At 35.7% G+C, this 22,616-nt stretch overlaps 1 protein-coding gene across 1 annotated transcript in view; it reads left to right on the top strand.

The window, feature by feature from the left end:
• The window catches only part of LOC116850232 (ras-responsive element-binding protein 1), a 169,306-nt gene extending 146,696 nt beyond the window's left edge, over window positions 1-22,610 (top strand). The window contains exons 2-4 of the mRNA XM_032828266.1: window positions 12,633-12,709; window positions 12,822-17,183; window positions 18,041-22,610. Of these exons, the coding sequence (XP_032684157.1) occupies window positions 12,633-12,709; window positions 12,822-17,183; window positions 18,041-18,637 (5,036 nt within the window). The 3' untranslated portion in view covers window positions 18,638-22,610. The remainder of the gene's footprint in view (window positions 1-12,632; window positions 12,710-12,821; window positions 17,184-18,040) is intronic.
• Window positions 22,611-22,616: the final 6 nt, after the last annotated feature.

The following is a 22,616-nucleotide window of genomic DNA, read 5'->3' as shown; positions in this document are numbered from 1 at the left end:
ATCGTAATTGATCAATTCTTATGGTGTCTTATGTTACTGTTATGCTAATTTGTGTGTAGAAAAGTAGTGTTTGATGACACAGATATTTTGATCGTGTGTAATATAGCCAAAAATAAATAAGTTACTTATAACATATATATAAAACTTTTCTTATATACTAGATTTAATGGAAAGAATCGAAATATAACGAAAAATAATTTTTATCTTACACTTTAATTTAGCACACTGAGGTCAGAAACGATACCAAAGTAATTTTGCCTCCCTCTTATTACATATGACAGACGAAACGGCACGAAATTATATTTAAACTTAATATTCCACGCAACTATAATTATAATGTTTTTTTAGCGTGGGAAGGAAAAATCCTCCACTAATTTGCGGGATATTCAGAATGAAAAATCCGGGGTCGAAAATGAAATGAAAATAGAGGGTGCCGAGGTTTAATAACGTTAGGGTTAACAACACGATGCATCTGTCGGCGATGGGCAACTCGACTGGAAGAAATCACGATGGGTCGCGGCCGACAGTCACTTGCGATCAGACACGAGCCAAGCCGCAGGCAGAAGTCGATCAGACCCGTTTCACCGCACTCCGTTGGAACGTGCACGCGCGCACGTGATTTACGCGCATGAATAAAGTTCACCTGCCGGCAGGTACGTCTATATGGGCGCTCGTCGGGCAGGTTCGTTCAGGTCGTCCACACGACGGCCACTTTGGTGTGGTCGTTCAATTCGGCGAGCGACCTGCGTAACGCGATATCCCGCAAGGGTCTTGTGTCATTGCCAAAGATAAATCGTGCCTTTAATACAATTATTTTTGCATCACCGAATATGAAATTGCATCGAATTTAAAAAAAGGACAACGTAACGTTCGCAAAAATGTCCTGAAAGAAAGTTGTTGAAAAAGGAAATTCGAGGAGCATTGCCCGAGCAAAAATGTATCTAGTAGAGCAGATTTCAAGACTAGTAGCTAGATAGTAATGACTAAATAACTTTTCTAGCCAGTCACTAGCTCGTGACTGGCTAAATATTCCTACTCAGTCTTTTGAATGTCAGGATTATCTAGTGATTATACCAATTACATAGATAGTGGCTAGATGAAAAAGATTATACAGTAATCTTAGAGATAGAAAATCATCAGTAAATCCTAAATAAAAATTGGATATCAGAACTGTCTAGTACTTATACCAGTTATAATTACAAGTTACTTTTTTGTATCTAGCTACTAGATAATTTTTCTGGTACAGCCATTAGGAGAAGTGAGTGTTACATTCCTAGCTAGTAGCAATGTAAGACCCAACTTTTCTGTGTCATTACTAGACAATCACTAGATTCAATTTTTGCTTGGGTGTTAGCTAAAAATCTTAAATGCGAAGAAATATACTGTGTGTGTGCATGTGTGTGAATAATTGATATTCGTTATCGCGAGACACGCATAAACATCGACTCTGAATCGACTGCAGAAGATTTCCGGAAGAAGAATACGAAGTAGTATTACGACCTTCGGCTATTAAAAGTTTCAGATGTTACGCTTCGACGTTCGTCTGTTGCGTAAAGTCACACCCGTACTTCTTTCACATGATTTCATTAATTCGATAACAAAAATTCTATTAAACATTATTGCTCGAGAGAATAAACAAATGTGTTTGTGTCAAGGGATACTAGAAAATCTTATTGATGCTATTCATATTCTACTGAAATCACAAGATACGATCATTTCATCTGTCCGATTTGTTTCCTCCGGTGCGTTTATTGTACGAGCAAGATATCCTTGGCGATTTTTTTTCATATAGTCAATTACGATCTCGTATAGAATAAATTCTGTATAGCACGCGTATGAATTCTGTAGGAATATATTTAAAGAATATTACTGTCATTAAAGATATTGTCTTGATTAAATAGGTTCTAATTCTGTAGAAAATTAAAAAAGTATCATTGAAAATTTTATTGAAAAAGTTATCAATGAAGACAACTACATATAGGAAAAAATTCTATCAATAAAAAAAGCGATTATTCAATTTATTTTCTTTCCTTTAAGTAACGATTGTAATCAACACAGAATTATTTTTCTTGATAATCTTAAAATATATTCAATATATTTTAGAAAAGCTCCTTATAACATATAATCGATAGAAAAGGAACAAGAATATTATAAGATTTTATTGAAGCAAAAGTTGAGCTCAGCGCACTGTAAAAAAATTTGGTGTTAAATCTAACACATTTCATATATTCTAATTTATTCACTCTAATTTTTGCGTTAATTTAACACAAAAAAATATCTGAACAAATAACACAAATAATACGTCGAAAATTAACATAAAAATGTAACACTTGGACACTATCGTATTATTTTAATACTTAGAAATGGTGAATAAAAACTCAACACAAAATAGAGAAAATGACATAACAACAATATGTTAAATCAACAAAAATTTGGCATAAAAGTTTCTAGATAAATTGGTTGCAACATAAATACCAAATGTTTTTTTCATGCATAGTATACCAAATTTTTGTTTTAATTTAATATATATTCTTGAAATTCTAAACTTATATACTATTCTTTTAAATCAGTGAATAGTCACTGATATCAGTTATAAGTATAGCACTGAGTACTTTCAGTACAACACTTAGAACTGCAAATCAGTATATATTCACTGTTCTCAGTAATGTTTCACTGATTCATTTTAAGAGAATAGAATTTAGAATGTATCTTGAATAAATTTGACGCTTGACGAACTTATGAAAGCTTTGCGGATATATGAACTTATGAAATACTTGAAACAAGTAACATTTTAAATGTAATATGTATATTTCTGTATATCATTATCGAATAGAGAGCTTTTAATTCTGCAGAAATTTTTTTAAAAACAACGACTGTTATCTCGCGATAATCACATCCGTCTTCGTCCTTTTTCGTATTTAGTCACAGAGTGGTTAGAACTCGTTATTCCCTGCGTGAATAAATTTTAATTACACGTAGATTCGACACGGATCATGTAACTTGACATGTATGTGATACACAGATGCACGGTAATGTGTAGTATCTTTAATCATTTATACAAAATAATCATTTATATGTGAAAAAGAAAATGTTTAAAGTTAATCAATACTTATTTGTAGGTTGGTTTGTAAATACATGCAAAATAAGATGCTGCAAATTGGATCTAATCGTCCATAGTCCATAATATTTGATTTTAATCAAAAAGATTTTAAGATTGTAAACATATATTTAATCGAAGAATATATAAATCATAGAGAAAGAGAAAAAGAGGGAGAGAGGCATATAATAAGGGAAAAATAAATTGCAAAAAATAACAAGAAGAAAAAAATAACGCGGGAGAGAATCACGAGACTCCGCGTTATTTTGTCTTCTCTAGAATTCTCTGGAATCCGGAGCAGATGTGTATTTAATCGCAGCTCTCGAAATACATATAGTCGAAATCTCGGAATTTAATACCACGACAATCGATAAGAAAATACATATAGAGCGATGCGACTAACATCAACTGATATTGAGCCGTTATGACTTGCAAAACTTCGTCGTATTCTCTAGTAGCTCGGTTTTATCTCGCCTCTCACTGATGAGGAGTCATTAGTCGGGACATTTCAGAACCAAAAGGGATAATGTTCTTCTTAATTCTCCCAAATTGAAAAGAACATTAACTCTTGAAAAGCAGGCAATTTAGATATCGCGAGTAGTATAATCGACACGCATATCCGACCGCATTTCGAAATCTCTTCTCGTTTTCGAAATCTTCCGAGATATTTCTCCCGTGATGTAATGTTCGAGTTATCAAATACGATTCGGGACATTGTGTAACCTTCATTGTAACCGATTGGCATAGTTTGTATCGTATCTCACGCCGATGATTCTGAGATATCGTGCAGTCGTGTCTGCTGTGACCTCGAGCGGAACTTCGATTTTTCTTGGATTGGAAAATCAAGATTTTTCTGTAGATTTCAAAAGTGCGTCTACGGAAATTTTTTACGTATTATCTACGTGATGTAGAGTTTCGAAAGATGTTCAAGTTGTCAAAAGAAGGTTAAAATAATCTTTTTTTTTTTTTTAAACTATTACATAGTTTGAAATGTGTCCTGAAAAGTTAGCAAAAAATATCTAAATTTTACAAATTTTTTAAAGAATAATTATAAGAGAGAGAAAGAGAGAAAGCTCTACCGATTTTCGACTTGCTCGAAAAGTGCGCGCGTAAAATAAAACACCAAATAAAAGTTATAATCGATTGAAATATATCTAATGAAAAAACAATAAACTTAAAAAAATAACTTTAACATTTTAAAAGACACAAAATTATATCATGAAATAAAAACTATAAACTTAATATGCTTAATATAACACATTTGAATATAACACAGTTAAGTAAAATTATTGTTTAACATAATTACTACTGCTATTACTTAACATAATTGCTTTGACATAACTACTACAAGACTTATTACTCTACTAGTTGATTATATTAAAAATATAAATAAAAATAATACATACAAACAACCATAAATAATAATTATAATAATTAAATGAAATTATTAGCGTTTTGAACGATTCCCACTAATATTTTCGAAAATATTAGAAATAACCGGTTTTGTCAACTTACTCCGATAGCTAACTAACCTTGGTCTCTCCTACGATTGTTATAAGTAACAAATTGTTAGATTTAAGCTTATTTTCGGGTTTTTATGATTTATGTCAGAATAGAGAGCAGAAAGTTGTATATAAGTGCAAATTTGCAACAATGCGTACTACACTATTAAAGTTTAGTTATAAATACAAAGATATAGAGTCACACGAAAAAAAGAATAGTTGTCTTAACCAAAACATAGTAAAATATGAAATAGCTTTTATTTCTGGCTTCAATAATCAATTCTTGGTTACGTTGACTTATGCGACATTCATTAACACTGCGATTCGTTCCCTGAAAAAATGCAATTTTTGAGACAATAAATCGGTAGGTCAACGCAACCAAGAATTTATTCTTGAAGCCAGAAAGAAAAGCTATGCTATATTTTACTATTTTTCGAATTGACATAACCATTCTTTTTTTCCGTGTATCTGACATGAAGTGCATGATTATCACACTATTATGGGAGCAAAAATAATAAAAATGTTCTTGTTCCACCTTTCCTTATACACGTTCTCTTTTTCACGTAGATATACACTATGTAGAATATTATAAATTATATTAAATATACACAAAAAAGTAATTTAATTATAAAATAATTATACAGGGTGGCCTACATAAAATTTTACAAGCTAATAACTCTAAACATATTTGTCCTATCAAAAAGTTGTTCATGAGAAAGTTTCATATATTTGAGGGGCCTTTCTAACTACGTAAACAAAAATCCACTTTCGTCCTCCCTTGAAGAGGGGCGGGGGGTAACTTCAATTAAAAGAAACTTCAATTACTCATTTAAAAGGGTATGCGTTGCTCTGGAAAAATGAGGAGGTGCATCATCTTGTTAAAACTACATGTCTCTTCTTACATTAAGTGGTAATTCAACAATTAATATTAAACAACTTTGTGTCAATAGAGTTCATTATAAATAAAATGGCTAAAAGTTTAAATGTTTATAACTTTTAATAGGAGCATTTTCCAAAGAAATGTTTTAGACAAAGTTTACTTGTTTTTTCCCGTAGAATCCAAATATGTAACGTTGTATAGGGGGTCCCATTTGAAACTTTGAAGTTACCCTCCGCCCCTCTTCAAGGAGGGACAGAAGTGGATTTTTGGTTACGTAATTAAAAAGATCTCTCGAATATATGAAATTTCCTCATGAACAACTTTTTGATAGGACAAATATGTTTAGAATTATTAGCTTGTAACACTTTACGTAGGCCACCCTGCATACTTTTCTCTCTCTCTCTCTCTCTCTCTACATCTGCTTTGGATATTAATTATAGATGTAATACTTAAAAAAAGCAACGAATTGGATGAAATTTTCATTTCATTGTGACAGATTTTACTCTGAAGGTAAAAATGTAACCAGAGAATTCTGTGGACTCTCTGAGTTGTTTAGGAAACAAGATTTATAAATTTGCATTAAGATTCCAAAAGTTCAATAAAAATACAAGCTTTTCTTAATTAATAATTTTTTTTATTTTTTAAACAAGCCATACTGATAAGAAAAAATTTTGAAAATTTACATATCTCTAGGATATAAAGTTTATCCACAGAAAAAAACTTTTCTTCACAGAAATAAATTTTATTTTACGAAAATAAACTCACAAATAAGTAAATCTCACAAATAAACTTTCAAGTATTTTTCTCTCAGTATACGTACGTTAAACGACATCCATAGATTATTGCCTTCATCTAGATATCATATAGATGACATCTTGTCCGTGGTTTACGTTGTCTAGCGTAAACGTAGGGCATCATAATTAATGTGTGAACGGCCAATCCTGAAAATAATATCAAGGCTATTCTCAAATATCAAGTGATCTCTTGACGCGCTAACTCACCACTCGGCTTGTACACTGTCTCCCATCTCGAAATAAGTGGTTCTTAATCACAAGATGCTCGCTGCGTTCTTTCAAAAGTATGTAAATAGGAAAGACCGCCGAGTGCGGTTAGAGCGCGGACCGAGGTCGTTGATAAATGTTATTGTCCCGGCTCCATCTGCGGCCTGGGTATCAGCTTCCGGAATACTTAGTCAGATTTGTGTCCTGTCGCTGACACAGTTCTTTACCCAGTAAGACTACCGGAGAGACGCAAAGCTTGTGAGATACGGTGGCTTCTACTTATCCGCGGTTTTCAAGACGGCGCGCATCGGTCGGTACCATTATATTCCCGCATATTTTATGTTGTTACACCGCTAACGAAGGTCTATTATATTATACCGTAATCGCTATATCAAGGACAGGCCGTTATGTTTAGGGTTGAGTTGTGATTTTGCCGGAACGAAGATCCTCCGATCATTTAAAGCTATGTACAGCTATGTATGAGGGGTGGGGGAGGGGGCTACGATTTTTCTCGAAAACTTAACAATGCGAATTTCTTCGCGAACGAAAATTTGTAGAACAAAATCATTTATGTTCCGTAATTTCGAGCTATTTTTTTATACACTGAGAAAAAAATTTAATCAATTTGAAAAAAATAATTTGTTTTGAATAAATGATTTTCTAAAATGGTACCAATGGAGTATTTATTTGAATTAAAAAGAAATATTAGTCAGGATGAAAAAAGTTTTGCCGAAAAATAATAAATTATTGATTAGATTGAAAATATATTTAGTGAAATATAAAAAATAATTATTTATTTAAGAATTTTACTTAATGGTTGTAAATATTGTTCAAATGAAGAAATTATTTACAAAATTTGAAGAAATATTGGTTTAATGTAGAGAAATCAGAAGTTAAAACATAACACACACTTATAAAAATAAAAAAACTCATAAAAATTTTTAAAACTAAAGAATTATTTATTACATATGATATACATAAAAGGAATTGTAAAAAATATTTACTTATTTAATTATTTTATATATTATTTTTAAATATTGCGTTACTAAAATTGAGTAACTATTTATCAAATTTGAATAAAAAATTGTTCACTTTAGAGAATTTTTCTTTATTCTTCTTTCTTGAACGGTTCTTTAAATTCTTTAAAAATTCGTGTAAATAAGAGTAATACTTAGGAACGACTAAGTTGTTTTCAATGTTACATCACATGTAAAATTCTTACCATTTGAAAATTCTTATTGGCACTGGTGGGACTCAAACTTGGACCCGTGAGGGGCATCTTTGGATTATGAGTCTGTTGCTTTAGGCACTACACCACTTCTTCGATCAATATAAACGTCTTACATTTTGTCTATATGTGTTGTAATGTGTTGTAAATTAATATTAATACTAAATTAATATTTAGTTTAAAAAAATATATGTTTAAAGCTATTTCCTGAACTTAAATATTAGATTCTTCAGTTGTTAAGAATAAGTTATTCAATTTGAGCAACGGTTGTCTCAATAACATTTATTCGTTATTTGTTTCGAAATTATTTCACGTTGGATAAAATATTTCTTCAATTTTATTATATATATTTTTAAAGTGAATTATTGCTCACAATCGCTACAATTTAATAAATAACCTCTTATTGTAACTAAAACATATTTGAATAAATATATTTATTTAGATTGAATAAATTTTTTTTCCTGTGTATGAGGAAAATCGTGGCACTTTCAGTTTCTATTTTTTTCGGCGAGAAGAATGAAACAAATAAGGAAAAATACAATCATAGATAGTGCCAACCGCAATAAATTTTATATAGAAACAACTGTATTCTATAGGATAATTTTGTACTCGTGTGAGTGCGCATGCTTTAATTTATTTAAAGACACCACTCATTTCGTTATATCCTAAGTGTCTCGGTTTTCCTGTTTCATCAGCAGATTTGTGGTCCAGGATGATTTGTTTCGCGGGTTTTTCCAGTCTTCGTGTTTCAATCCTTGAAACCTGAGAAACGCTTTGGCAAGAAATCGTAACATGAATTATGATTCTTTCGATGATCTATGTATTGAAGTCACATAATTTTGTCAATACAAACTAGCACTTACAATTAATATTAGCAGTAGTAAAATATTGACTTTTAAACGCTAGAAATTATTTATTTATTCCTACTCCATATGTTCTCTTATTTTAGTTTGCATAGTAAGAGAATTTATTCATATCATTAGTTTATTTATTTATTATTACTATTCATATTACAATATTATTTATTGATATTCATATATTATTAATATTATATATTTCTTAATTAAGCTGACAAGAAACTTACGATAATAATATAACACATTTTTTTCTTATTTTGATATTGCCTAGCAATATTACTTTATTAACCTTTAGACTGGACAAAAGCCACTTTTGTGGCTTTCTCGGCAATCTAAAGGTTAACGATACTTGAGAACAATATATCTTATATAAGAAATAATAACTAAGGATACAGAAAATTAATAAAATCTCATAGCTAGCGGTAGATACACGTATAAAATATCTAATGAAGTATTCTAATGAAATACATTTTAATGAATGTATTTATATGTATTTAATGTACATTAAATTTATTAATGTACATAATATATACATACATATGGACGTTTATTCAGTAATACTACAGAAGCCAAAAGAGAAATCCGTAAGAAGTATTGAAATATTACTCTAAATCTGAATTTCTATGAAATTTTGTTGTTATTTCAGATTCTTTCATATTAAATAATGCTAACAGAAAAGTTCAAAGAACCTCTCATACAGTTAAATTAAAATCAAACATTTCAGATTTTATTTTTGTAAATCCTTTGTTTAGCGTTTAAAAATTATCAATCGTACAAAAGTCTTTCATGTTAATCGTTTTGAAAATCTTTTGAAAATAATTACTTTTTTATCATGTTCAAGAAATTCATGCTATGAATCTAGATAACAATTTTATCAGTAAACATTATTCAATATAATATTATTGCAAGTACGCACTGCAAATCCAACGAAGGAGATTATTTTTAAACATATAATTTGACTGAAACTAAATCTAAATTATTTTTACATGTTTCTTGCGGTTTTAGATCACGTCATTTAACAGACATGTTTAAGAAACGTGTAAATTATAATTTAATATGTTTAAACATAGTAAATGACGAGACTTAAGATTATAAAAAACAGATTCAGCCAAAATAACGTACTTGGATTTGCAGTGCAAAGAGAGAGAGAGAGAGAGAGAAAAAGAGAGAGAGCAGACTTTAATTTGTCATACATAGCAATGCATTATAGAATAAGCAGTACAAATACCCAAAATTTTTTTATATTGTCCGCATCCATTTTATTGCAATCAATCTTAATCGATCAGTTTAATTTTGCCTCATAAAAATCATTACTTCTTAATCAAATTCTACTTCTTATTCAAGTTCTACGTCTTACTATTTAAATTTGTTTTTATTAAGAAATGTCTTTTTTTCCTTTAACAGATATATAGATATCTCTTTTTAGAGAAAAATTGAGAGAATATCCGAAAGCATTCCAAAATTAGAAAATCCTGTTTCTTTTTTTCAAAAACTTTAGAATTGAATGTTCAACAGTAATGTGTTGAAATATACATCTACAATATGATATTAAATAACGTATCGCATTATTCTAAAAACCTCCAGTATAAAAATAATATAGTATAAAAATAATATTATATCATATACCATATTATATACTATATTATATTAGTTACTATATTATATATCCATTATATGAAAAACATAACATAAAACATAACATAATATCTGAAAAAATATATTATGTAATGACATTATTTTTATTTCATAACTTCTATATATATATATAAGGTAATTTAGAAATATATTGACATGCAAATAAAAAATTTAGCTTAATCGATCAGTATTTTAATATTACATTAATTAATTTTTAAACTTATCTCTTTAATCACATATAAAAGAATGGAAATTACAAAACATATGAGCATTTGTGAGGTGTGTAGAACTTTTTAAAAAAGATCAAATTTCAAAATAATTTCACGGTCCGAAAAGAAGATAAATTTTAATTCACACAAATAATCAGAGATTTAATCATTTATTTTATTATATAATAGGTAATCATTTTGTTAAGGTTTCAATATGTTGAACTGATTGTTATAATAATATATATACTGGTACATTGAAAAATAAAAAAAACAATGCACTAATTACGTATTTATTTTTAAAAAAATTGCTTTTTATAAAAAAATTTAAATACACAGTTATAAAAAATATTAAATATCATAAAGATCTTATGTTTAACATCTTTACATATACTTCACAATACTGGAAGCATTTGCTTACAAGAAGTTTTATCAGATTATATTAAAGTAGTGTCAAATTGGCAAACATATTTGAAAACACGCAAAGAAATACAGCAAATGAAGATGAATTTAAGACGATTTTAAATGTATAAATATATGAACAGATTATAAATATTGACTTAACAGATACTAACACCGACGAACATTCGATGAGGTACGGTCGTGGGCGGAAAAGTTGTCTTTAGAGTCTATGGGAGAATTTTGCTATTGAAAAAGGAATTGTCCCATTGGACAAGATGAATTCACAGACTCGTCCCAAAAATTATGGATACCTTTCCTGTCCAGGACCGTATTATTAAAGATCGTCAGTTTAGGGCTAATGTTGATGAAAAGGGCTCGAACGTAACTGAAAAAAGATAATATTATCGATTATTTTTAGTTATTTGATATAAATATCTGCACAGAAAAAAAATTAATATCCATTTAAAACTAAAATATTTAAATCATTGTTTCGTATAAAAGTAATGATATATATTCTGTTAGAAGAATTAATAAATTTGTTAGAATTTTAATATCTTGAATTTTAACAATGTTATCATTTTATTTGAATTATATTATATATTATAACTTATATTATTAATTATATATTTGAATTATATATTATATATTATATTATATATTATATTATATATTATAACTTATATTATTAATTATATATTTGAATTATATATTATATATTATATTATATATTATATTATATATTATAACTTATATTATTAATTATATATTTGAATTATATATTATATATTATATTATATATTATATTATATATTATAACTTATATTATTAATTATATATTTGAATTATATATTATATATTATATTATATATTATATTATATATTATAACTTATATTATTAATTATATATTTGAATTATATATTATAACAATCTCATAAGAAGTACAATATGTTTTTGATGATAATGATATCTTCTTCCGAAACATCATATTCTCAATCCCATATTTTATGATTTTCATTCATGAAAATTATTTTTGAATAATAAGAATATATTTTTCTTTGTTAAATCACACACATATACATATACACAAAATATATTGATGCAAGTATCTTATCTTTGTTTAACATTATGTAATCTCATTTTAAGATTTATATGTGAAAAATAAGATATTTTTAAAATAAGAATATTCTTTTTTATTGTGTGGATATTTAGGACGTGTAATAAGCATTAATTTACGAGTATCTCAATATTTTATCAATATTTTATCAATATGTATACACAGAGAGAACGATTTATTGATTCAAATAAATATTTCTTTGGAATAGTCCAAACGAATTATTTGGTTGACACAACAAAAATATTCCTTTGGAACTAAGCCGCAAATAAATATTTTTATTGCTTCAAACAAAATTTTGTTTGATCAATCGAAAAATTCGTTTGGACTATTCCAAAGAAGCGTTTATTTGATTCAACCAAATCGTTCTCTCTGTGTACAAACTTACAATGAAATATATTAGATATTTCTGTAATTATATCTACACTGGTTTGATAAAAAATTTACTGATAGAAAGTTATTAAACGGCGAAATTTGTTATAAATCCCATAAGGTTGATGGCTTTTACTCTTCATCGGTAGCATTGGTGCGTATTAGTACATCTATTTCGCCATTAGTGATAACAGTATTTTTAGAGATACACTCTGTGTATATTTCTCGCGCGCGCGCGCGCGTACCCACCATTAATTTATTATATTTCTATTTCTTTCGCGTTCGATTCAACCGTAAAAAAACAAATTTTATTCAAATCTATATTTCTTTTGCTTCACAGTATCTGACACCCAAAACGGACCTCATCAAGAACAGGAGAATGAAACGCAGATTGATGCTGCATCGCCGTCATCGAGCGTGAGTATTTACACGACACTTCACCATCGGCGTATCAAATGTTAATATTAATACCGCCTGTACAATTAATGCCGCATACTTAACTAATACTGTGTACCTTCTCTAAAAATAGGTTGAGCTGGCGGAGAGCGCGCGTCCATGCTCGACATGCCCGTCGGTGCTTTCAAATTCTCGCGAGTTGAATCACCAACGCAACCACAACTCACCTCGCAGCACGGATTGCAGTGGCGAGGAGGACTACGGATGCGGCAAATGCAACAAAGTATCCACCGACGAGCGGCCCGTTCATCGGACGCTCTCGCCCAATAGTTGCACGGATTCTGAAGGAGGTAGCTCTGAAGGAGGTTCCGACAGACCAGTGACGAACAGCAACGAGCTCACCAGTGGCGATTCGCCAGAATCGCTTGACCGACAGGAAGCGTCACCTAGTGGCCGCGCGACTAACAAACGGAAGTGCCCGGACACGGACGACGCGGAGAGCGAGAGGAGAGAGAGCAAGATCCTCTTGAACAACTTCAAGATGGTGATCAGGCTGGACGAGGGTTTCACTTGCCCGGTCTGCGGACGGCAGGATTTCGCGACCAGCGCACTGCTGCAGACTCACCTGGAGAGCTCCCACCCGGAGTTCCCGGCCAAATGCGAGGTCTGCAACATCACATTCAAGAACCATCGCACGCTGAATCTGCACCGCACCATGAAGCACTTCAGCGAGAGCGCGGCCGGCACGAATAGCCGGAGTGTTCGCAACTATGTGGATGGCTTCAACGACTGCACGTTCGTCGACTTCTCGTCCACTAAGTTCCCGACGATCGCGCGAGCAGTGTGCGAGCGGGAGCCGCACCGGCCAGCCTCCGGCGAGGCGAATAAGTTTCAGTGCATGAAGTGCCTCCGCGCGTTCCCCTGCAGCCAAGCTCACCTGGCCCACGAGGAGGAGTGCAAAGGTCCTTATGAGAACAAGAGGACCAACAATGACAACAACAACAACAATAATATCAGTACCAATAATAACCTCGACAATGATCTAGACATCGCCAGTCCACCGGCAGATGACCTGAAGATAAAGCGCGAGACCTTCTTCGCGACCTTGGACTTGCAAAATAATTCGACGATGCATGAGGCCGTCAAAGAGCGCAAAGAACGAATCAAGGAGCCTATGAACGACATCAAAGAGCCGAAAGACCTGGCGGACATTCAGAGCATCATCCTGACCGTCGCCAATAACGCACCCATGTCCTTCCCACGCTCGGACGCCAGTACACCAGAGAACAACGTTAAGTTCAACCTCAGTGTCGGCTCCTCCGGCTCCTCAGGCACCTGCTCGTCCGAGTACACGGAGGAAGAGGGTCACGAGTCCTTCGCCGCGGAATTCCGCAAGATGAAGCTAAAGGGTGAGTTCCCTTGCAAGCTGTGCACAGAAGTGCTTCGCAACTTGCGGGCGCTCAAGGGGCACAATCGCGTGCACATCAAGCACGCCGGCGATTATGGCTTGCCGTATCCGTGCAACATGTGTTCTTATACCAGCACCGACAAAACGACACTGCAGAGGCATGTAAGGTCCCACAACGGCGACCGGCCATTCGAGTGCTCGCTATGCAACTACGCTTTCACCACCAAGGCGAATTGCGAGAGGCACGTGAAGAAGACACATAATATGTGCAGCAAGGAGGACATTCAGAACGCACTCATCTACCATCCGAATGAGGACTCGACCAACGATAATGTCGTCGGCAGGAGCTCGCCCCGAGCTGGCAGGGAGGACGCACGGAAGGCGCTTATTTATCCGAACGAGCACGACGAGGTTGTTCCTCAACACCATCAACAGCAGCCTTACACGTTGGACTGCAGGTACTCTGGACCGTCGACGTTACCAGCGGCGACACGCTCCGAGAAGCCAGAGCCCCTCAACCTCGTGAAGAAGGATACCCCGGATCTAATCATGCTGCAGCTGCCGCTCATGAACGCTAGCTGCTCGCGAGCGGACGAAGACGCTGAGTCAAGATCGTCGGACGGCAGCGTATCTCTAGTCAGTGATACCAGAGCAGACCAAAGAATTCAAGCTAGTCCGATGAATCTGTCGAAACCGTCCACGAGCGGTGGTCATTTCGTGTCGGGCGTGAACGGAGAAGAGGGTCCATTGGATTTGTCCATGGACGTGTTGGACCTAAGTAAGAAACAGAAACGGGAAGGCGAGGCGTCCACGGAGTTGCAGCATAACAACAGACAAAGAGACATATACAATGTGACTAGCCACGCGTTGTTCCTCACGCATGCGCTCATGAGCAACGCCGCCGCCACGCAGAATTCCGTGCCGACGTCGCTCGAGAGCTTTTATGCCAACACGCGCTCTCTGATCTACCGTAATTTCGGCACATTGACGGCAGACGCGGTCAGAGCCGGCATGATACCGCCATACTTGCTGAATCCGCAGGTACTGAATCACGGATTGGCGGTGAACGGCAGCAAGCTACAGAGAGACCTCGTGCGAGGTCTGCAGCTGACTGGCGGTGGCACCATGGTGGATCACTCGTTACCCAGCACGAGCTACGCCGTACACCCTCAGGTGAGTGGCAATGTCGGAACTCCGCAGACCTCGAGCGAGCAGAGTGCGTACGCGAACTCGTCGAGCACGCAGATCGCAACCACTCAGCAACAGTCCACGTCAGCGCGTCAGCTGACGCGACGGACCGAGAGCGTGCCGTCCAGCAATTCCGTGAAGATGGTGCTGAAAGACGGGATACTGGTGCCCAAGCAGAAACAGCGCAGATACCGCACCGAGCGACCGTTCTTTTGCACGATCTGCTACGCGCGGTTCACCCTAAGAAGCAACATGGACCGACACGTGAAGCAACAGCATCCCCAGCGTTGGAGCCAAAAGAAAGCTCGCGGCGGCCACTCGACCAGAGGCAGGCCTCCCGCGAACCACACGGCAAATGTGCTCGCGCAGAACTCAGAAGTCGTCCCGGAAGATGTCGATTCGCCCGTCTCGCAAATGGCTCAGTTAAATCCGAGCACATCGCGCACCGAGTCGCCGATGACCTCAACGGAACACAGCCGGCATTCTATCTCGGACCAGGTAAAATACGCGATTCTGGCGCAGCAATTGAAAGCTAGCAAAATGGATGACAACGACTCGGAGCAAGAAATGGTAATAGACGAGGAATCGACCGACAAGGATTCACAGAAACCGCAAGCTCAGCAAGAACTCAGCGCGAGCTTGTTAAGGGATCAGCTGGAGGGCAATGAGGTTGTCAAAGACATCGTCGTGAAGATGGAGGTTGAAGACTCTGCGGAGGGGACGTCGGAGGAATCTCACGAGCAAATCGTGCAAACTAACGTCGATGAAATTAAGAAAGAGGAATTCCCGGTCACGGAAAGCAAAGCGACGTGCGGCGGAAGCACGATGAAGACGAGAGCCGCCGGAGGCGAACAGGGGAAACTGGAGGATGGCACAGCGGACTTGGCGAGCGTGTCGAAACTCTTGGACAACGCTTCCCAGCAATACCAGCAATTTCAACCGCAGTATTTGAGCGACGAGGAAGGTCTGATAGCCTCGACCAGTGATTACAACAATTCGGGCAGTGAAAAGTCGGACTCGCCCAATTCACTGAATTCTGAGACCTCGTCAAGCAAGAAAAGAAAGAAGAAGAAGAAGTCTGCGTACTCGATGGCGCCAAACAGAGTGATCTGCCCGTATTGCCAGCGCCCGTTCCCGTGGACCTCATCACTGAGACGGCATATCCTCACTCATACTGGTCAGAAGCCATACCAATGCATCCACTGTTCACATCACTTCACCACCAAATCTAACTGCGACCGCCATTTGCTGAGGAAGCACAAGACGAAGGCGAACAAGACCCGTCGCATTCGGAACTCCACATCGCCGGAGGTCGAGCAGACGGTCGCCAACAGCAATAGCAACACGTTCACCACGAGGAACGTGCCCGAGAGACCATATAAATGCAACCAGTGCCCGAGCTCGACGTTCTCCACGTTGGGCAACCTCAAGAAACATCGCTCAACGAAGCATGCACTTCGCAAGACCAAATGCAGGTCGGATACGCCGTCCAGTGATCAGCAGAACAGTCCACCGCAGTCGTCCGCGCAGAACGACCAAAGTGACTACGAGAGCCGGTCGTCCAGCGTCTCTGAGAACACGGACAACTCGCCGCCTATCACTAAGTCGAACGCCACCACGTCTCCGACGATGAATCACGAAACTATCAGGTCTCGCAAGTCATCCCCAGCGCCGGTTGACGTGCCCTTTAAGTGTCACCTGTGCGACAGCTGCTTCACGGACCGTCAAGACTGCCTGGAGCACATCAAGGTGAACCATAAAGACAAGTACGATATGCTGGTGATCAAGGGTGCCTTGGACATGGATATAGACGCGTCTGAGGATCAGATGCTGGCGCAGCAGCATTCCAGCGACGGCGAAGGGAAAGGCGGCCGTTTCCATGACTACAGTAATAGAAAAGTAAATATTCTTTTGTGTGACTTTGACCTTTCTGGATTCGTCCGTTAGATTCTAAATTACGAGATAGTACTAAAGATCTTCAGTTCTAGGTAAATTTCCGTAATGGCAAAGAGACTATCTCTACGTCTGTTCTTACAGTAAAATTTTGGTTTGCTCCAATGAGGAGCATAACTAAGTATATAAGAGTATTCGAAAATACATTGGCTTCAATACAAATTTATTTTTTGAGTTTAACGTCTACGAGAATGTCTTAACGGCTCAGTCTTTTAAAATTTTCTTGAGATACTTATTTTGAGATTGTGTTAACTGAGACAAATATTGTGTTAGAGATGAATAAATAAATTTCAACTTAATTAGAAACTATATATTTTTAATTTAAAAAAACTTTGTCTTTAACAATAAAGCTTTTTATCTAAAATATTTACTTAACGAAAGTAAATATTTTTGTTTTATAAGTAACAAAAACTATTTAAAGACATATTTTTTTTCAATATAAATGAATATTAACTTGATTCAAATAATATTTTTTTTAATTTAACAAGCTTTTTCAGTATAAGTATTTATTTTTTGACGACAATATACTTATTATTGAACTAAAGAATAAAATTTCTCCATTTTTAAACGTACATATTCTTTATTTGAAATAAATATTCAATTTAATATAGTAAATGTTTATTTATATATGAAGAAAATATATCACATACATTGCATATAGTTTAATATACTTCTATTTCTAATAAACATTTGCTAAGGAATATTAGAGCAATTATTTGACTTTGATGAAGTAAATAGTACTTGAACATAGCGCTTACTTTTTTTAATATATAATCACACGGACTAATTCTCAACTTTCCTAGGTTGTATGCGCATTCTGCTTGAGACGATTCTGGTCCGCAGAAGATCTCAGGCGGCACATGAGGACCCACACCGGCGAGAGGCCCTTCCAATGCGACATATGTCGCAGGAAGTTTACCTTGAAACACAGCATGCTTCGTCATCGTAAGAAGCACGAGTCGGTCGATTCGTCCATGTACATAGGTAACAGCGGCGACGAGGAGAACCCACCCACGCAGCCACCGACGATAACCCCAAGGAGCCAACAGCATTCGCCGGTACCCACGAACACAAGCAGACCTCGGACTCAGGACAGAATCTCTCTGCCGACCGTCGCGGCGGTCGCAACCGCGGACGCGGCACCCTGCGCGCTGATGCGATACAATCACTACGATAACATGGCCACTCTGACCGGCAGAATGGCGAACGATGGCTCCCAAAACGCCGCGCATCCTCCCCTTTGCTCGACCCCTCCGCCCGCGGAGGCACCAGGCGAAAGTGGTGAGAACGATCTGATCTCCGACTTGCTGGGAATACGCGAGAAAGGCCTACTGGACAAGGTTCTTCTCAGCACGGCGGACGATGCGGCGAAATTGTTGGGTGTCAATCGTAGCGAGTGATAAACGGTTAAGCGAAAATCTAGGCTACCGGGAGTAGCGAGCAGTTTCGAGTCCGAGCGCGGACTGTTGATCGGTACTGAAAAGAGCAACGACGATCTGACAATCTGCCAGACAATGAGAAAAATACGAGGGCGAATCCGAAATGATTCGCATTGTATTCCGAAAATTTATTAGGACACCATCAATCTTTTTTATACGTCATCATGGTAGTAAACAATTATGTGAATAAATTTAGTACTATTAATTTATATATTTTAATATGTGAATATAAATTATTAGTATCGATTAATTTGTTATTATGTGTTGTTAAAGTGTTACGCATTTCCATGTAGAAATAGGGGAGAAATTTTTTAGAGAACTTCTGAGAAAAAAAAAGTAAAAAATCATGTTCTAATTTACCGTTATAACTGCTAAAATAACAGCGAAGATTAACTAAAATTGTACTCAATGAGAATATCCTCATAGAAGAATGTTTTAAAATGAGAGATGAACAAATCTTCGTCGTTTCTCGCGTATCATCTTGCTAGGGACATAACAGTGAACAGTATTCGCTATAATGAAAAATGTAATAAGTTAAAGCTCGCAATTCTAAGTAAACGCAGAAAATTATTATTTAAAAAGTGTTGCATCATGATGCTTTAAGGGGTTGTCGACTTGCTTCGAATCAATAACTGCAAAATCATCTACATAAAACATGTTTTTCAACCTAAAACCTAAGACTTTTTTGTAAAAATATACAGACATTTGAGGCAAGACATCAAGAAACTTCTAATGTTGAAGAAATTTTTAATGTTGTTTAATAAATGTAACATCTGTATATCTTCACAAAAAATATATTAGGTTAGATAAGTATATTAATAATATATAAATTACATATATATATATATATATATATATATATATATATATATATTAATAATAAATATACTAGAAAACAAGACATTCTTGCGCAATTACTTGCTTTGTTCTCGATCCGAAGCAAATCGACGATTTCTTAAACAGCTTTGAATGAACCAAATAAGCGATATTCTAAAATTATAAGAGTAATTCTCTGTCATCAATCTCTCTAACATCGATCATTGATGGATCATGTTAACCGGATAATTCTAAATCTGAATAATAATAAATCTTAGATAATAATGACAAACGTATTGATCGTTGACATCTTTTACATCAAATTAAAAAGATGCGAGACCAAGGCTGTGAAATGGATGTTTCGATATTTAAAGATACAATCCTATCGTATATGGATGTCCTATCCTATCGTATGGATGTATCGATTATTCCAACGGCAATATGAAGACGAGCATCCTCTGAGTTTATTTTGAATCGTAAATCAGTTTGGCTTTTTTCTGCGACATTTCATTGTAGCGAATGCTGCTCACTGTTCCACTTTTCGCACGATATATCTCGAATCAAGAATTATGAAATAAATGATTTGTTCCTCAACGAAAACTTCATTTTGTGAGGATACAGCTTGAGTTAAGACGCATCAGGTGATCGAAAAACTTAGGAGGTTATTCTGAGAAACGATGACCTGCAAATTCTTAATGTTGTTCTAATAAATTTTACAGTTACGAATAACTGTTTATACTCCTTCGTATGAGGATGGAAGAGCAAAGTCAGGCGTGAGAGCAGGAGGCACCCTTGAGTCCGCGACTCGCGAGCGGAGCGTAGATCGAATCGTCAGTTCGAATTCACGGAGCCTTCGCGTTTATTCAAGGTTCACGATCGTGCCTTACATTCTTCATCTATGTTTATCATGTGCGCGCGCGCGCGATAGAACGTCGTATTTCGGCGAGGTCCTTCTCGATCGAACGGGATGTTGAGGAGAGCGGCAGCGACCGCGATGAGACTTTGCGCCGCGTGCAATTGTTACCCTCTGCGACATGAAGTTTCACTTCGCCGGGAAGTACACTGAGTGTCGCGTAATCGACAGGTTATATACTCGTCACGTGAAAAATAGGTGCAGTGAAAACCGATAAGGATTCATCAAATCGATAGGGATTCATCTCAGGAATTCGTCCTCGTCGCGTCTCTCTGATTTTCTACACGTCAGGGATTGGTTTTACACACTCCCCGTCAGTTTCCTTCTATTTTACCCTCCCTCTTTTTCTCTCTATTTTATTCGCATTCTTATCTGCGAGGGAATAGAAGGAGATTCGACATACCTGAAACCAATCCCCGATTTTGAAGATCAGACGCGGCTAGTCTCTCACAGAGAACACGCGAATGCCTCTCGATTCACCTATTTTCCGCTTGGTATGCTTATTCCCATCAAACCACTGCGAATTTTGTATCATTTACTATCATTATTATCGTCATCATCATGTAATCTTTCCTTCTACCGTGTCGAAAGTACCTGCGCTGAATTTTTCACTCATTTCGCGAACATATTGTTCTATCTTAACTCTGTTTCATCTTAACTCTGAAGCGTTCACATGAAAAGTCAGATGGTTTTATCGCAGTTACGTCTGTCTGTAGCGACGTAAACATCTAAACATAATTAAAAGTAGTCTAGCATCCGAATTGACTATGTTAACTGATACTGAATAATTCTAAATCAGAATGATGATATATATGTAAATTTGAGATAATGATGATAAACATACCGATCACTGAATACGCGCTGAATAATTGTCAATTTACTTGATCAGTATAAGTCACGAGTTCTCATTGTCGAATCTTTCTCTTGGATAAAATTAAATTTTTCAAATTCGAAGATTTTACCATACAAAACTGCATATAAGACATAAAACCATTCTTTCATTTCATTAAGACTCCTGACTCGTCGCTGCAGCCATCTTGCTTTATGACAGCAGAAAAACGAGAAATATACTTAAAAATGTCTAGCAAAGTACGTAGAAGTAAAAAGATGTATTTATAAAATAACACTTATAATTGATCGAGCAAATGTTTAAAATAACCCAACCGCTTACACTTTATTCTAGCAGTCAGTAAATAACTATAAAATTAATAAAATAATTAATTAGTGAAGGAAATTAATGTGTGTGTGAGATTAAAAAAGGTTACGTGTCAATTTTACGCTAAGTTGTTGATTATTAGAGCAAAAGGAAGGACTATTTTACAGATGCACCCGATCAATTGTGTCATTTGATACTTATATTGATATAATCTATATCTATTTATATCTTTTTATTATACATATTTTGCAAGGGTTTTTCCCGTCTCTGCGGTCATCAATCGAGAGTCGCGAGAAAGAGCCAGGAGTCTTAAAAAGAAAACAAGGAACACAGAAAAGAATAAAAATTTAGAGGAATACTAGAATGATTAAAATTTGATGACAGTCGATACCCAGTAGACATCAACTCTCTAGCAGTAAACATCACATGAATATTATAATTTCTCACTTAACAATATATAACTATTATACGTACAGCGTGTGTTATATTACACTTACATATTGGGAAATTATAATATTGTAACGTTACTGCGTTCGCTGATATTTACTGGGTAAAAATACGATCGAAATGTCACGTATCTTCCTCCTTCACTAACGCACGGGCATTAGACAACGAAACGATTTATGCTTTTTAACCCAAGTTCCTTCGTAACGCCTCGAGTCTTCGTTTTCCCTCGCGAGAAGCGCATGCTTTGCATCCTGTACATATGTGAGTCGTATGAATTTTTCAGAATACGCTTACAATTCTCGATGATCGCGCGTGTACATCGCTTGTCGTTCACGGAGCGCGGCACTACCCATGACGGAAAACGCGAAATCGTCGGGAGGAGTGACACGTGTGTGTGTGTGTTGCATTTCTGTTCGCGCCAGTATTAGACGAAGTTCGCGGTCCCGAGTCTCATGTCAGTCGTGCTCGCGCTTCGAACGATCGTCTCTATCGCGAGAAGACGTCGCTGCGTTTAATCCCAAAGATTTTGCGGTATAGACTAAGTTATACATATATATATATATATATATATATATATATATATATATATATATATATATATATATATA

Source organism: Odontomachus brunneus, unplaced genomic scaffold (assembly GCF_010583005.1).
Source record: "Odontomachus brunneus isolate Ranch 3 - 2012 unplaced genomic scaffold, Obru_v1 Obru_scaffold_138, whole genome shotgun sequence".
Lineage (NCBI taxonomy): Eukaryota > Metazoa > Arthropoda > Insecta > Hymenoptera > Formicidae > Odontomachus > Odontomachus brunneus.
Note: the sequence above shows the minus strand (reverse complement) of the source record. Positions and strands in the feature narration are given on the sequence as shown.